This window comes from Hibiscus syriacus, unplaced genomic scaffold (genome assembly GCF_006381635.1).
Source record: "Hibiscus syriacus cultivar Baekdansim isolate YM2019G1 unplaced genomic scaffold, ASM638163v2 tig00110321_pilon, whole genome shotgun sequence".
Taxonomy (NCBI): domain Eukaryota; kingdom Viridiplantae; phylum Streptophyta; class Magnoliopsida; order Malvales; family Malvaceae; genus Hibiscus; species Hibiscus syriacus.
In genome coordinates this window covers 202549-221549 of record NW_024062680.1, presented here as the reverse complement: position 1 = coordinate 221549, position 19001 = coordinate 202549, and the positions used below count along the sequence as shown (strand labels likewise).

Below are 19001 nucleotides of genomic sequence, written 5' to 3'. Positions count from 1 at the left end.
TGTGAAAGACTCATTTACCCTATAGATTTCAATTTATATTTACTTGAAACAAAGCTAAAAAAAAGCTCTAGTTGGCAACTAGTGAGTCAACTTTCCAAAAAGAGACTAAAAAAGTTTCATCTTATCATTTGATATTTGGTAATACAATCGAAGTTTTACAAAAGATCAATAATACAGCTAAGTTTTACAAAACAAATAAATTATAAAAATATAAATAATATAAACAAAATTCATTGATGAGTTGCTGATTTTTCCAAATTCATCGATATTTGCTCGATCATTGATGCTCAATTTTATGATATCTGTGAAGGATTGAAGTTAACATGGGAATTGAGACTCCAAGCAGTTTTTTTTTTTTTTTTAAACAGATAGTAGATAGGCTTTCTCCACGATTAGATGGGGAGAAGTATCGGGTAGAGATCTTTGGTGGTGCTCATAATCGACTTTACTGGACGTTGTTGAAATTTAGATGTTATATAAGTAGGGATGGGCATAGGTTCGGTTGGATTGGATTTTTGGTCCACTCGATTCGATCCGAGAACAAGGAATCCGAGATCCGACCGAAATAAGATTTAACCTGACCCGAATCCGACCCGATATATAACTTAAAAATCCGACCCGATTCGAAATAATAAAAAATATTATTTTTATTCAAAAAAAAAATATTATTTTTATTCAATAAAAACAATTATTTAATTGAAAAAATATTATATAAAGGGTATTATTGTAATTATTACTAAATATATAAAAAAAATTATTTTTTCGTTTCGGGTCTGGTCGGATATTTTTCACCCTAAACCCGACCCAACCTGAATATTACATTTAAAAAAAATCGACCCGATCCAACCCGAACCCATTTTTTTTAAAATCGACCCGATCAGATCAGATCAGGTCGAATTAGAACCCGTCGGATTCGGGTCTCATGCCTATCCCTATGAATAATCGACTCGCAAGTGCAACAAGATTGCATATGACATAACTTGCTTGGTCTCTTCCATTGAGGTTCCATTCTTTCTATGCTCTCCCTGATGCGATCATTGGCAAATTTGAGTTTGTCTGCTCTAGTATTTGTCTAGTTGATGCTACCATTTGTATTAAAAAAATAAAATAAAAGAAAATTCGTATGATTGTTCAAACATAAATAAATCATCAAGATAAACAAATAAACATTAATTGAAGAAATAATGTAATTTTTTTTATATAGTATGAGATTATTATATAATAATATTCTTTCATAAGTTTTTTTAATCAATTGATAATATACACCATACAGATATAGTTACTCAAATTCAAGACCTTTAAGAAGAACAATACTCTCTTCTATCATTGAAATTATTTAATATATTCAAGACAAAATTAATAATCATTTGATATATTCGAGACAAAATTAATCTTAATTATGAAAAAAGAAAACACGTAATATGAGAAAATAATATGTTACGAAAATAGATAACATTATTTACAAATTTTAACGAAAAGAGAGGAACTCGTTAATTCATTCGAGTGAAAAAATATATAATGGTCTTAATGGATATATTCAACAAATATCCGTGCCCCTCAATTTGAAGCTAAATTAGTTGTGATAATACGCATCGCTTGTATATCGGATTCACTCCTTCCGGTGAAGGAAACTTCTCTAATGGTATCCAATATTGGCTTCCATGACCTCGTCGTCTCCCTTCTCATCCGTCCGCCGTTTACGGCCGATAACGGCCTGGTTCTCATCGACCCATCATGGGATTTAGCTCGAGCCGTAAGCCTCTTCACTACGGACGCCATATAGAGAGGAGAAACGTCGTCTTGTAAGGTCGACCACGGCAGCAGAAAGTAGAGCTGGCCCGGTTGGAGCGGATCATCGGCGTTCAAAGGCTGGAAACAGGCCGACAAAAGCTGAGCGGCGGTGCAGAGATACTGCTTTGGGGGGTTGCCGATGACTTGAGTCGCTGTGATGGGATGCTCAAATTCCTCCACGTATCCATTGAAGTGAACCAGGCGAACTGAGTTCGGAGATGCGTATTTGCAGGAGCAAGAAGAAGATAAACAACACCCCATTTCGTTCTATTTTCTCTCTTCAATCATGTGTTTAGGGGAACGATTTTATATTATATGGATTTGATTAATTAGACATGTTTTCAAGTCATGGATTAGGCTATGCAGCCCAACTAATTCCGATTTATGGTTAAATTATGGTTTTGATCCCTCTTATATTATAATTTTAAGTATTAGTATAATAAGAGACGGGAATAATAATTTAATCAATAAAATATTTTCGAAAATGTGACACTTGATCTTAAATTATATTTTAAAATAGGTATATTCAACAATTTTTTTAAAACTTGTATTTTATTTTAAAAGAAAAAAAACCTCAATACCTACCGATAGTAAATTTAGTACAAAAATGTGTGTTCAAATCCCTCGATAAAGTAAAATAAAAAGTCAATTGATAAATTATTTTTTTATTCTTGTTCTTTTATTATTGTTGTCTTATATACATAAAAGTATATGTTCTAAAGAGTTTCAATCGTTTGATAACAAAAGTTTAAATACTTTTATAGTCTTTGATGCTTGAACCTAAAATTTCTAAAGATAATAACCATCTTTTAAACTAATAAGATAGTTTAGTTCATACCTTTTTTTTTTATCTTTTAAACGTATCTATAAGAAGAAGAAGAAAGAAAAGGAAGTGATCGAAAACAAGTTTGAAGTAGTACATTATGTTATCAATTTGGACGGGAATTATGTGATTGGTTGGTACAATATAATTTTCATAGTTTTAATATAGCAGCCCCTAGAGGCAATTTTCATATGATGTACTCTCTATTATATTTATTTATTAAATTAATTATATTATACATCTTCACCTTTATCTTGAATTAATCTTCAATTTTTTGTAATATAATTATTCTTAAATTATAACCTATATTCTAAATTAATCACAATTCTTTTGAACCTTTTGATTTCATCCTCAAACTATCAATCATGTCTGATGTTAATAAAATTATTATAAAAATTGATATATGTTATGTAATAAATAGTGTAACAAACTACAACTTATATTAGTTTTAATAAAATAACAATTTAATTTTGAAACAAAAACTCATAAACATATTTGAAAAACAAAATAAAAATTAATGATTTAAGAAGACTTGATACAACATTAATTATCATTTATTCAACATAATATTATATAATACACATTAGTATTTACATAACAATTAATAATTTTTTAACAACTTTATTACTAAGAGATGTGATCAACATATTCTAATATTCTAGAGAAGTAATTTAAATGTTTGAATATTAATTTAAAATGGTTGTCATAATTTAACGACAAATAAACAGATAACAAAGTGACACTAACCATCTTAAACTAAAATATAATGAGGTTTTGTGGGGAGAGGACATAAAAGGTGCGAGCATTTTAAAATTAGGCTTCATATTTCCAGAAAAGAGTGCATCAGAGTCTTGTTTTCAAATTTTACACACAAAAAATGAGCCCCCCACTATTCTTTCACATATATAATAATGATGGCAATAGTAATAATGTATTGATTGGCTGAATTTGGGGGGTAAATGGACAAGGAATTACCCATCTGGAAGGAGCCAACACTTACAATTAGCCCGGCCTAATTCAAGTCGATCCTAACTGCTCTACCCGTCATCCTAGGACTCAATAATTGCAGCAGCAGAAACATCGACCATTTACAAAATGTATTATATTCTGTGTGAAACCAAGGATGGAGCGGAAGGATCAAGAAAAACCGACCAAAGAATTCACAGTCAAAAATTCAGGAGCGTCATCAGTTTATCTACCGTTTCGGGATAGAATTTCCTAGCAAATAGGTAACACGGCCGTTTGATACCATTCCAGAGGCAAGGTTGTACCAGTTCTACACTCTGCGAATAACCGGGAAGAAGTGATACTATATTCAGAATCTCATAATTTTACCGAGTCGTGAAAGCATGAGAGAAAGTGTTTGAAATCTATACCTTTGCTTCACTTGTTACATGGATACTCATGTCTATCGACTGCAAAAGGAAATATAATGCAAAATTCATCAAAACCTAAATTCATCAATATTGGCTACCCAAGTCTACTATAGATTCCAATGACGAATAATGCAAGACTTTATCATCATACAAAGGAAACAAACATTCTGAGTGTATCGGTCAAAAGTCGAGGTGGTAAGTTATTAAGCAGCAAGTGGTGTTACTCAAAAATAAAATGACAAACACATACCGTGATATTCTGCAGAAGAGCCTCAGTAACATCCTGAGCCTTATATGACTTAGGGTGCCACTTCCTCTCAGACCAATCAACATGTGTTACAGACCAGTTGGCAATACCTCCAGGATCAATCATCTGATGGTACCCCAAAATTAAAACATTAAGAGAAGCTAAAGTGAAAAGTAGGAAACATGATCCAAAGTGTGATTCTCACACTGAAAAAGGTTGGTAGGTAATGCTCATCTGCAATGCAATTTTTGCCATCGAAACCTGGCTGTAATGATCAAGAATATGAATGACAGCAGGTCAGCAACATATTTTTCTAGTATAATACCATTATAACAAAAAAATATTTTTTTAGAAAAGGCTAGAGTAGGTGCACGAGCCAGTTGAGCCAAGCACTGATAGGCTTGAATTTGGCTAGCATGGCTAGAGCTCGGTAGACAATTACTAAGTCAAGTTCAAGCTTTTTCCAAGCCAAAATTGAGTAGCTCATTAGTATTCTTAACTCTTTTCTTTGAAAAGGGAGTATCTTAACTCATTTACACTCCTAAGAGGAACTAGTTCTGCCCTTGTTATACAGTGTAAGGAACTAAAGAAACCTTGAAATATTACCAGGACAAACCTAAACAGATTAAGTTTATGCCGAGAATAACATCTAACCTGATCTAGTGATCTCAAATTTATATAAATCCAGAGTTCGTAAAAACTCCACTTTCCAAAGTGCTTATTTTATCTTGGGCTCACAGGCAAGCCATTTACATCTGGAAGTGTTGTCTATGTGCTAATGCTAACCGTTAAGATAAGTAAACATTGGTTATGCAAACTGAGAGCAGCCTTACTGAACAAATAGTAGTGAGAATAGAAAAATGTCTATTATATCCCTAAAACGGCTTTAGAATTCAACAATATTAATCGCTCTACATAACAATATTGAAAAACCATTCTGCTATTATAAAATGAACCAACTCTCTCTCATCCATAAATCAAAGGAAGTTCTTGAATATTCAAGAAAAAAAACAGATTATCAAACTATATTTTAAGATCTAATTCACCTTGCAGTAGTCCCTGAACCTCGAGTAGTAAAGACTGTCGGCCATAACTATCAGAGCATGCTGTCGCTTCATTGAGAACCACTGCACAAAATTCAATCATTTATTGCCCCATCAAGCCACTAAATAATTTGGTTTAAAGAGGTATGCTGAATGCTAAGAGACTTTGAAGCTGGACAGGAGATTGAACATTCAAAATGGGAATACACAAATGCATCAACTATAGGGATCGGGGATCAAATTTGACAAATATAGAACACCAGCACAGATGCATTGGCTTCATATTGTCATAATAGTTCAGTGTAATAAAGTTCATCAACATGTCCCAGCTACAGATTATCATTCAGATTGATCTATTTTAGTGTATATCTATATAAATAATAATGGCTTTATATCATATCAATTCAGGCATACCTGTGCACCTTTTCTGAAGTCTTTCTTTTCTACTTCAGGTAACATGTGATCTGAATACCTGCCATTTCCATGCGGTCCAGGATCCAAAAAGCTGGGGGGGGCACGACATGTCAAACAACGGAAAACAGTGCTCTGAGTTTCTTCCATTCACTCTTAAAATTTTACTTACCAGTCAACAAAACTCATATTAGCATGCATCAGATAGTCATAGACATAGTCAAAACTATGCAACGGAACACAGCTGCAATATCACAATTTGGTGTTAGTCTAAAGAAATCCTTTGGGGTTGGAGAGAGGGCAAAAGCGATACTATATTTACCTATCAGAAAGTAACACAAAATGTTGGTTATCGGGATCTTCCAGAGCACGTGCCAATAATCGTCTCTCTGCATCAACCATAGAAAATTTCCCCCATACAACCTGCAACCTCCATAGATCCAAGGATTACCAGACATGATAGCAACATATCAAAATGCCAACACAAACAAGAAAAAAGTAATAATCATGTCAACAGAAAAAGATGAATTACTATATAATAATAGTTGTAATTGACAAACGGCATTCTAGGATTACAAAGGTTGACTAAAATTTTGAAATTAAAAATAACATGCATTCCAGCACCTAACTAGATAAGAATTGCACCTAATAGTTGGATGTAAAATTATGCATATATAATTACTAATGATCTTTAATATGAAACTTGGGTGATATGGTAAGAGCTACACCAATGTCTTTGGGTTTGTGTTCGGAGAGATCTTCCTACACTAAAAATAAGCTGGGCCATGAACTATGACAGGACAGGACTCATAAAGCAGAAACATGAACAGAGACAGGCTCTTGATGCTTCAGACAAGGAAGTATACAGAGCAGTCTACCCCTTTCCCTCTGACATACTAAAATCAAGGTGTTGCCTATCAGGGGAGTCATTTTCAAGTTCACGGTGGATGAATCACAGTATATTTTCTAATGAGCATTGTAAAATTGAGATATTTTGCACGTGACTCAAACGGAAAGGTAATTCCAGTATAAAAAATATCATATCAGAGGGTAAAAAATGGAAAAGGAAGAGATAAATATCGACCAATAAGCAAATTAATCTAAGTTACTGACCTCACGACTGCGAGTTTCCCGGTTAAGAAAGTAACGGCTCACATGAACTGTTTTTTCTTTCGATGCATGGACATAAACCGAAAATTTTCCCTCATGCCCCTGCCAGAAAAAAACAAGAAAATGTTTAACAAAGATACAGGGTTAATAAAATCTAAAAGTTAACTAAAAGCCACGAATGCAGAAAAAATAAAGCAGATAATTATCATCGTTCCTTTCTCCAATGAACTAAACAGAAAAGTACGAAGTAAGCAGACAGTCGAACATAAACGTTATTGACACAAACATCTTGATGCATACAAAGCAAAGGAATATGCCGAATTCCATCTCCAGAGAAGCAATTGTATCAATTCATAATATTCCCGATTGATATCACAAGTATCTTCACCATATACATTAGCCCATATTTGCATCCACAATCAACATAGGAAGTGATGTTCACTAGAATGAAATGCATAAGACCCGCATTTAGTATAAGAAAATTTCCTGACACAAAAACTAATTAGAACACTCCATGTTTCCTACACCAAAAATGGTATAGGTACTATAAGTTTTAATTAGTTCAAACAGATTAAAATGTCTACTCCAGGAGTTGAGAAGCAATGCAACCTTTCCTTTTGACCAGCGTTTCTGAATGGAATACCATAAATATAAAGCTCCAGTCTCTCGTCCAACTCAACATTTAATTTTCCACTTCTAAAACTAATGCATGATCTGAAATGGTTCTTAATTTTCATCCTGAGCTTAAGCATTTCAAATATTGGCAATAACTTACAAATATGAAAGCTGCATTTTTATGCAGCACAAACAACAACTATGACAAAAGGCCCTTTTATTACAATTCTCTAATATCATAATCTTTTTGTTATTAATCTAGATCATTGTATTTATATTTATGGTCTCAAAGCAAGTAGACTACCTTGAGTTGCACATACACTGCATTGGACTAAGCTAAGCTAAATAAAGAAAAATAAACAAAGGGTAGACCATTTTTTAATTAAAAAAAGCCAGTTAAAAATGACTCTTCATGAATTTGCCTAGATATTCCTGAAAAGTTGAAACTGTGCGATGAGTTTTTTCTTATATATGAAATCTTAAGAAGTATTATAAATACGTCCCTTATCCATTTAAACATAGGATCCACTCATATGATAGTTCATATCTGCCCCACTATCTACAGCATCAAGGTGTGAGAAATCTCCAGTTGTCAATATCATTTTTTGACAGAATAAACTAATAAATCTCCAGAAAATGGCTTGAAACCATAATTTTAAAAAATGAAAATCATGAAGAAAGAGTCCAAACTATCTAAGAGTTCTAGTTAAACTGGTAGAGTGCTCTAAAAGAAAAAACCATCTCATCCCTCTATTACCTAATGGTACAGATAAAAAATATTCCCTTTAAACCTGGAGTTCTTGCTTCTCCCCTATTAACACTATGATCCAGGCCCAAACTTGTAGGTTTACCCACCTGGTATAAATGCACACGATATGGCTATATAAAACATTTCTCCTGTATGTCCCTTGCCACTCATTCAAGTATTTCTTAAACAATAAATCGCTGCACTTTTGAATCTACACCGACAAAGATTCATTAAAAAAATAAACAAAACATATCAGTTCAGACAATAAACTATAACACAAAACAGGCAGGGTACTTGAAGCCAGTAGACAAAAGATGTGATTCTTTCTTAGCAAACATCTGTTACATGGTAGATTTCATATATGAACCAACTAACCTTGTTGGACATGAAACAAACCTTGAACAAATTTCTTCACAATAAAGTACATGAAAGCCAAAATCAAGAATGATAATCATGATATTAAATGGGATAAGAAAATATCCATGAAGAATATGATGACATAAGAAAGGAAGTCTGAAAATGTAATAACTTACACGGAAGAACATATCCCAAAGCTTCTCGAAAGGAAGTGAACTTGGAGTTAAGAACATGAATGCAATTTTAGACTTTTCAGATATAACAGTAGGAATATTCAAAATATCTCTAATCACAACTTGTGATGCAATCTCCTCATCACTTGATTCCCTTGTAGGTGAGGGTGGAAGCCAATTAGTAAGGACCTTGCAACCTCTAGAAGAAAATACATAACAAGCAGCACTGCCTTGCGGTGGATAGATGTAAGCACAAACTAGAAAAAGGCTAACTAAAGAAACGAAGAAAATAATCCATATTGGCCTCTTCAATGGAGGGCGGTGGCGAGATCCAGGCAAGATTTGCAGATCACCCATGCTGCCTGGTCGCCACGCCTGAGCTCCCTTCATCTAGTACAAACACCACAACTTTATATTCATACAATTATCTCTGTTTCCAAGTTCTCTAAACGGATATGAAAGTTACAATTCAACAACCAACCACAGGTTCTCCAATCCGTCAATTGAGTGTGATCTGAGAAAGGGAACCACAGGGGAAAGCATTAGAAATACTAAGTTTGTGAAACAAAATATCTGTGAGACATAAAACAAAATTTGGTCGAAGGCTGAAATACCAAGAACAGCAAAAAAAAAAACCGATCAAATCCTTAGCCCTAAAACTTCGGTAATGAAAATATAATTAAAACAAATTAAATAAACCCCGCAAAGTCAAGCTTATGTTCTATGCGTTTCAAAATAAACAAAAAACCAGAATACAAGTTTTACCGTTCTTTTAGTGGGTAATAATCAAACCGCTCAAGAGCGAAAATTCTTCCAACTGATTCGACACAGATAGCAATAATTTAAGAAAGAAATGCAAAGTTCTGGATTTGCCTAATTACTAAAATCAAACACAGTCAGCTTCCTTCCAAGAATTTCTACAAAAAATAAATAAATAAGGAGAAACGTGTCGCAACAAAAAGTCAACATCAATCGACGGCTTCGCTGCTCCAGCACACCAAAAGGATTCGACTAATTCAAATCTAACAAAAGAACATTTTCACACTAAATTTCCCTCCACAGTCAATACCTCCCTCCCACTGGAAAGAACCATAAAGAACGAAACAGGGAAACAGATGAATGGAGAAGAAAAAAGTAAACAGTGGGACAAGGCAGCAACTGGAATAAATCAAGAAGACAGTTACCTGATGAATGGAGGAGATCAAAGAAAATTGAAGGAAATCTTAAAATTTCCGGGTTTTTCGAAGATGGATACAAAAAGACTAAGATCTAGGGCAGGCCAAGCATGTACCAAGAAACAGGGAAACAGATTTGTATTGGATATATTTATATATAATGGAAAAATAAGAGAAGAAACAATAATAATCTGTGTAAAATGGGTTTTTGATTCTTGAAAAGGATTCGTGTGTCTGTAAAATGGGCTGTTTTTGTTTATCAAATAGAGAGAGAACAGTAAGATAGGGGTCAAAGAAAGCAGTGGAGGCTGGTTAGAATTTTCATTTTTTTAATTTTTATTCAGATAATTGGCTCCAAAATGAAACAAACGAAGCCGGCGATTTAATTTTTAATTATTATTAATACAATTTAATTTATTATTGTGTTTATAACATAGTAATCAGGACCATTGAAACAATGAAATTTATTCGATATTTGTTTTGATCCCATCTATTAGAATATTTTTAATTTTATTGATACCTCCATTGACTCTTATAGTTATTGTTTTTAATTTTAAATATATTTCTATTAATTTTTATGTGCGAATTATTTAAAATTAAGGTACTTAAGTTTTATCTAAATTAAATTTTTCGGATAAAATTGAAGTAATGAAAGAAAATTGAAATTAAAAGGTGATGAGAAGTTAAAAGTATATTAGGCTACTGATTAACCAATTTTTTAAGTTGGTCTAAATTATTGTATGTTAAAATTATAAATACAATTATAATTATAGTTATAATAAATATTTGAATATCATAATTTATAATTCAATTGAGAACAAAAAATGACAAATATCTACTAGTATAATAAATATGAACAATATTTAACTATTATTATTCTATTAATTTTTTATAGAATCGTCTCCAACAATGATTTTGATACGGTAGATTGGATTATTGTTATTTTTATGTTTTTATTAGGGTTGTAAATGAGTCAAGTTAAACTCAATATAGTTAAGTTTGATTTAGTTTGAAAAGTATAAAATTGAACTCGACTCAATTTAAAAATTCAAGAGTTTAAAATTATCGAGGTTGACTTGAACTTGAAATAAAATATTGAAGTACGACTCAAACTCAAACTCAAAAAAATTAGAACTCGAAATATACTTAGACTTAGCTTAGTTGAAGCTCAAACTAGAACTTGAACCTGAACTTTAAGTACATGAAATTTTTATATTATATATATATATTTAAAAATAATATATATATATTTAAAAATAACATATAAATATAAATATTATAAATAATTTAATTTAAAAAATCTAATATATTATTTTTTGAGTTACTCACAAATTTTTCGAGTTAAGTATAAATTTTTATATTTACTGGGATGTGCTATTTTTACTCTCTTTTTTTTTTAAATAAAATCCAGCACTTTTGTTAGACAAATAACAAAACATAAAACTGATTATTTTGGTTATTTAATTATGCTGAGAAATTATAAATCATTTGAATAATTATATTTAGACCGGACATATTCAACTTTAAAAATATATTAAAAATTATAATCATTGTCAATAGGGGTAGTGTTCAAACTAGTTCTCTTCCATTCAAAATCAACTAATAATAATGTTGCAAGAAAAAATAAAATAAAAGGCTTATTATTATAAGCGTAATATACCCGGTTTACACAAGCTACGAATTTTCCAAATCGGCATATTTGACTTGGTCTAATCGTGAAACCATGACTATTCACCAAATTATAGTTATTCTGCTCGTTCCATTACTGATTATAAAACTTTAGGGTAAACTATACATTTAGTATATAAACTATTAGTTTTGATTTATTTTAGTACTTAAATTTTTATTTTTTAAAAAATAATACCTAACGTTTAGTTTTTATTTCATTTTAGAACTCGACCGTTAATAATTTAATATATGGGTTGACAATACATAGCTCTGGTGGATAGACGACCAATCCAAATAGTGGATCACAACAAAATAACGAGTCGACCAACGTATTTTAGTTTCAAGTCTATCGGATGGTGGACCATGGAGATTGGAGGATGAAGAAATCGAAGAGTACATCATTGATTTAGAGAGATTTAGATGTTTCCCGGTGAAACGGAGGTCGAAATAGCATTCAAGGGATTGAAAAGATGCATGCTGGAAAGTTTAAGCTTCATTAGTCGAAGGATACGACAGTCGGCTATTGTAGACGCAGCAGCCAACGAGCCCGTTCGTTAAATTTTTAACGGTGGGTATTAAAATGAATAAAAACTAAACGCTATGTATGATTTTGAAAAAAATAAAAATTTAAGTATTGACATGGACCAATACTAATAATTTAGGTACTAAACTCGTAACTTATCTAAAATTTTAAGAATATTCTGTCCACAAGCTGAAGATATCCTTCCTCGGGACAGATTTCAAATGAATACATCTTTAAGGAGTTGTCTCTATTATTTAACAGTCATGTGTTGGAACAAGTTTGAAACATTTAACAATTGGATGTAGATCGGATATAGATTAAAAAAAGAATTATTACAAGATAAGGGGCCAATTGGCTGGTTCAATTCACTTGGAAATAACGGTAATCCGGAACCAGGCATGAAGTTGGGGAAACACTCACGGGCGGCGTCTTAGTATACGATTAAAATAAAGTGTTATATTTTATTATTATTTTAAATAATAAAGCCAGTAAAAAATACCGAAAACATCATAATTTTAACCGATTTTAATTACTTATATAAATAAACACGGTAAAAAAATCGATCAAAATAATAATATTTTCAGTCATTTTTTTATCAGTTTTATTATTTAAAATAATAACAAAACCAATAACACTTTATTTTAACTATATACTAAAGCGCCGCACTACATATCTCCCTTGAAGTTGAGGAGTAAGTCTCGCGTCCGTTTAGATGGGGTCAGATCCAGAGAGATTGCTCCGATATAAACATATGTGCGTGTTCATATTTAGGGTAAGTTACACAATTAGCCATTATATCTCAAATCGTGTATCAGTTTTGTTATTAAATTTTCAAAACTATTATTTTAGGCATTGAATTTTAATTTGAGGTTCAACTAGGGCCTTGAATCTTTAAGTTTAAAATGACATTACATGGAAGCCAAAATCTATTTCTTTATCCTACGTCATCTTTATAAGAAAAATGATTTTATTTTGCTCATCTTTATAAGTAGTAGAAAATCTTTTGTGGTCATCCTATACACTAATAAACTCATAAAATCTCTTTAAAACTCATGAAATCAAACACACAAAATTATCATTTTAGAGGGTTTGAGGGACTTTTTCGAATTTGATAAGGTTGTGGTGTTTGTTCGAAAATTTGAACAATAAGAAATGTTTTTTTGAAAAGACAAATAACATTCTTTAAAACTACCATCATCAGACAACCATCAAAACATATCAAAACATTTGAACATTAAGCTTTTAGATTATTTTTCATCGATTTTGAGTGAGTTCTATAGAAAATTAAACCCAAAAGAAAAGATACGAGTGAAACTTAAAAATGTTATATCAATGGATCTTACTTACTATATATTATTTTCACTCATCCAACAGTCATAAATCTATATAAATCTAAAATAGTTTTACATTGTGTAACATAATCATATCCTATATGCGTATAATTTTTATTAAAAAAAATCCCATTGCATAAAATTCCCTTCCCTTTTTCAATTTTCTTCTTCCACGATTCTAATGAAAATAATCTCTTTGATTGCAAATATGAAAATATTAATTAAATTTTCTTTAATCCATTTACTAAAGTAATGAAAAAATAGATTAAAGAAGTAAATTTGGTAGAATATTTCGCTGCTTATCTTGTTGGAATGGTTTACCATTGGTAGAGCCTAGAAGTATGCTTGCTTTGATATTTCTGCGACAAATTGAGCTCCGGCCTGTTTAGTTCCAATGGTATGATTGAATTAATGCCCGACAACAAAACTCAGATTCTCCGGATGTTTTGATATCAGAATCAAATGGAAAATAAGTTAATATTAAATCAAAATGTAAAAAAAAAAAAGCACGTGAAGAATGTTTTGGTAAAAGATTATATATACAGTAATCGGAAATGTCTAATAAAAATCAGTCTAATTTAAGGTTAAAGAAAGGCGCAACCGAAGATGTTGAACTTATTTTTTAATATTTTCGGTTAAGCGTAATCTAAAATGTTAATTTTTTAAATATTTTTACAACCTAAAATGTTAATTTTTTTAACATATTTGATTGCAACCGAAAATATTATGAAGAATGTAACATTTCCGATAACAATCGGAAATGTAAAAAAATTGACATTTTAGACTACGAAGATATTAAAAAGAATAACATTTTAAGTTGCGCTCAACCGAAAACGTTAAAGAATAAATTAACATTTCCGGTTGCGTCTTTTCTTATTCTTAAATTAGCCTGCCGTACTGAAATAATATATGGTATTAAAATCGTGGTTCATCTAACATGTGAAAATAGAGAATGAAACTGAGCCCGAACAACTCACAGTTAGATCACATATATGAAAAAACGTGAGTGAGGGGCGGCAAGTCATCCTTGGCTCAGACCCATTCCCCATCTTCTTCATGCAAGATACTTCCACGACAAGATGAATAGCAAAAGAAACTCTAACTTCAACCCGTAAACGATCATATGTGTTGTGTTTTGTTGGCGTTGCTGTAAATATTTATATAGGGAAGAGATGGGGATGGAGTTTGACTATTGTGGGAAAAATGGAGGAATATGACCACGTTCCGATCAAGAATAATTAATCCACTCCATGGAATAGAATCTTCATTTTACCTTTTTATCTGTTATCAGTTGACCCTTGTGGAAACTCAAGGAGCACCAATCAACTTCCTCGAATAGCACCTTCCATATTTTTTTTTCAAAAATAAAAACAGTAAAGGACACTCTAGTTTGAATGCCATATGATTTGGTCCTACAAAGAAGACGACGATTCGAGTATTGTGGTACGAATGGAAAATTTTATGTTGGAGAATAAATTTATATTTTTTAAAAAAAATATATATATTTATAAAATTTTAAGGGTAAAAAACAATTTTTTAATAGAAAATATAAAATAAAAATATATTTAAAATATAAAAAAATTTACAACGCTCGTTAAACGTGGATGAGCTGTATTAACGATGAGTTCCATTAAATTAATTTATAAAACATTAAATTATAAAATATTAAACATATAATTATAAATTAGTTAAAAATCTAAATGTAATTTAATTAAAAAATAATATTTATAAAACATTAGTTTTTTAGGGTAAACTATACCATTGACCATTTAACTTGTAGACACCCGTTTTTATCCGGGTTTTTTATCGTTATTTTATTATTATTATTATTATTATTTTTTATTATTATGTTTATTAATTACATATTACAATTTTTGCAGGCCAAAGCCCAATATAATGCAAGCCCACTATCAGCTAACCCATTACATCAAGCCCACTGTTGACCCAGACAACCCAACCCATCAGATTAGGGTTTCAAACCCTAAAACAGATTAGGGTTTCAAACCCTAAATGTTCCAGCCGCCTCATTTCTGGCCGTTAGATCTGGACCCATCCAACGGTCCAGATCACGCAGAGCTTAGGGTTTGAAACCCTAAAATAGCTACAGCCGCCGCTTGACGTTCCAGCTTCTCAGCCGAGCGTCCCCTCGCCGACAGCCTCTGACGCCGGCTGCCTGCATCCACAGTGACCGAAGGTCCCTCCATCAATCTATTAACAGTGAAGAACAGCAAAACCAATCAAAAAATATATATATCATCAACAGTGAACCCATTTAAAAACAAATTAAATCCCGAAAGTTCAGGATTTCACCAGCTACCAAATCAACCCATAATTCCCCTAAGTTCTAGACATCATCATTCAGCAACCACAACAAAAAGAAGGGATACATGCAATGAAGAGGGAGTCATTCGGGTGGTGAAAAAAAAAGGAAAGAATCGGTTTGAAGAAAAATCAAAACCTATTCGAAACTACAACAAAAATGAAATAAAAATAGAGAGAGAGGTATCTCACCGTGGTTTGAGGCCGTGGAAGCTTGAAGGTCACCGTGCTTTTTGTTTCCTTCGAAGGTAACTACCTAGATCTAGGGATTTAGGGTTGGTTTTAGGTCGAGTAAGGCGTTTTTTCTAGTATAGGGAGAGGAGATGATCATTTTGGGGGTCACTTTGACTCCCTCCGATCACCGGCGCCGCCGTGCGCTGCCGCTCGCCACCGCGAGCTCCGCCATGTTTCCCCTCCCCGGCGAGGAGGGTTGAGAGATTTCTAATCTCTCCCTTCTCTGTTTTGGCTGAATAGAGAGGCAAATGAGGGAGATGAGGGTTGAAGCCTCGTTTTGGGCTTAAGTACGCGGGCCAGAACGGTGCCATTTTGGCACTGTTCAAAACGACGTCGTTTAGAGGGGCCAGGGTGCGTGTTATCAGCGTGTGGATTAACTACACGTTTAGTCCCCCGCGCTTTGTAATATAATTATTAAGCCATATAATGAAGTTATATATTATTTGATTTCGAGCCTTTATTTTTCCTTCCTTACATTTTAGTCCTGCTATTACTTGTTATGCTATTCTGGTTATATGTGACTTTGGTCCCAATATTTATAATTATTTCAATTTAGTCACGGGTTTTTGTGTGTTGCTTATTTTTGTGAACGTTCGAATTTGGATATGATATTTATGTATCTTACATTTTAGTCACTATCCTAGGTATTATAACATTTTTTGGTTTATATTTGGTTCTGGTTTCAATATTTATAAATGTTACATCTTAGCCACTGATTTAATATTTCATGTATGTTTCTTTGATATTCGAATCTGGCCATCCCATTTTTAAATATTTTATTTTAGTCCTATTAATGTATGTTATGTCATTTTTGTGAATATTTGACTTTTGGACATTATGTTTGTAATAGTTTCATTCTAGTCCTAAGTTCTTGTGTTGTGACATTTTGTGGATGTTTGAATTCAGCCATCATATTGGCAAATGTTCTATTTGGTCACTATCTGACATTTTATTTAATTACTTTTGATCCTCCATGTTTCTGTGAAATTTCAATTTAGTCATAAGCTTTACTTTTGGGTTATTTTCACTTCTAGTATTTGACTGTTTAATGTTTGTGATATAGGCTCTAAATTATTTTTATTTTATATTTAGTCCTTTAAATTTCGGTTAGTGCTATTTTGGTCCATTAACTTTCTGTTTTTTTGCTGTTTAGCCTCCTAAGTTTCTGTTTATATTATTTTAGCCCCTTAAATGTTTTATATTTATTTTGGTTTGTAATATTTACTAATTTATTTTTAGACATTTATGTATGGATGTGTATTTTACTCATTAGTTAATTATTTGGATTATGTAAATAATGTTTTCAATTTCATTTAATGTAAATATTTTATTTTGTATTTCCAATTACATTTATTTTCATTATATCTTTATCTATGTAAGAAATATTCGATTATATTTTCAAGAACACGTATGCGTAGAATGGGCGTGGAAAGTACCACTTGGTCGAAGTGGTACGATCCGATACGGCATTTTAACGACATAGGAACTTGCAACAAGTCGAGTATATTTTACTAATTAATTTATTCAAACGATGCAATGTGTGTTATTTTAAATGACAATTTACTTTATTTTATGTGAATGTAAATTTCAAAATTTTTAATTTGTATTCAATTCACGTTTTCAGTTAATCAATTTATTCGTATGTAAACATTGTTTTTAATTATACTCGATTTGTATTTTTAACATAATCAATGGTAGAATATTCTTTTACGAGTGAGAAATAGTTCGAGTTAGTTTTCCCGATGGAGGATTGCTAATTTCAAGATTTCCTTTCGAGTTAAAGAATTTTCTCTAATTAAATAATTCGAAGCAAATTAATTAATGTTCGATAAATGGATCATAAATTAACTTTATATTCGATTTGTAATTTCCACCATTATGACAATGTGTAAGCGACACAGTACCAATTTTGGGCGCTGTGGGGTGCTAATCCTTCCCCACGCGTAACCGACTTCCGAATCCATTTAAATGAATCTTTGGTAACGCATACCGAATTTTGTCTAAAAAAATGATTTTTTCTTAAAATTGTTTTAAAAGACGTTTTTAGGTATTCGACCTACCTAACCCAAAGGTCGATGGCGACTCCATTTTTAATTTAATTCAAATCAATTCAAAATCACTCATTTTTTTCAATTTAAAGTCATAATTGTTTTTAAAAATAATATTTAATTGTTTTACAAAAAAAAAATGGTTATGACAGCTTGGCGACTCCGCTGGGGACTTTTTTTTTAGAGTCAGGCTGTATGTCGTTTACATATTGTCATCTTGATGGAAATTATGATTTCTAATTTTTAGTTAATTTATGATCCATTTATTGAAGTTTTTAATTGCTTCATTTTTAATTATCATACTAACATTTTATCTTTTTGCTTTCAGTTCTGTCCAAGTTTTTGTCGAGTTTTTTCTTTTTCATTTTGAGTCAAAGGTAGGTATGTTCCTCCTCACATACATGTGCATAACATAAGCTCCAGACACGAGCTTCGATCCAAATTAGTTGGGGTGAATGCTTTACTCTCGTAAGAATTTATTCTTCGTATGAGTTTTAGCAAATAACTCGTGGGATACATACCTTATACCTTCGTAGGGATTTATTCCTCGTATGGGTATAAGGCAGTGAATCCCCTCGAATTGAACTCGTTCCGCTCGAAACCTGTAATGGGTGAGGATCGAGGGTCTGGTAGCCCAAGGGGGCACCGACATCAAGGACAATTTGAGTACCCTTTTCCCCGTTAGAGCCGAAACCAAGCATATAGTGAACCGTCGAACGATCACCCTAGGTATAATCATACCAAACCTTTGTCCGTCAGTAGGTACCCAAAATAGGTGTACACGAAGGAGGAACGACTCTAAACCTTAACCTTTTAAATTTGTAGAATTTTTTTCCGAATAAAGCATGCGAACTAGACACCATGCGGTTAGGACCAATTTCTTGAATGAAAATAGATCATTTTGGGTAGATAGCATGTCCGGGTAGGATTGTTATTTAATTGAAAGCATGTTTGGGTAGATATCATGCCGGGTAGGTGTTATATTCATCTTTGAATAACATTTTTATCC

At 32.2% G+C, this 19001-nt stretch overlaps 1 protein-coding gene across 2 annotated transcripts; it reads right to left on the bottom strand.

Moving 5' to 3' along the window:
• Positions 1 to 3476: 3476 nt before the first annotated feature.
• On the bottom strand, positions 3477 to 10082 carry LOC120117573 (glycosyltransferase BC10-like). 2 transcript variants are annotated; one of them, XM_039137835.1, is made up of 11 exons: positions 9879 to 10082; positions 8698 to 9208; positions 6805 to 6903; positions 6014 to 6114; positions 5864 to 5935; positions 5695 to 5785; positions 5284 to 5364; positions 4443 to 4502; positions 4241 to 4363; positions 3991 to 4029; positions 3477 to 3897 (listed from the first exon to the last, which is right to left on the bottom strand). In XM_039137835.1, exons 2-11 carry the CDS (start codon positions 9082 to 9084, stop codon positions 3781 to 3783), a joined length of 1170 nt encoding a protein of 389 aa, XP_038993766.1. In that variant the 5' UTR covers positions 9085 to 9208; positions 9879 to 10082; the 3' UTR covers positions 3477 to 3780. The 2 variants fall into 2 exon arrangements, with proteins under 2 accessions (XP_038993766.1, XP_038993767.1); XM_039137836.1 differs by lacking the exon at positions 9879 to 10082 and adding an exon at positions 9309 to 9359.
• Between the last annotated feature and the right edge of the window lie 8919 nt (positions 10083 to 19001).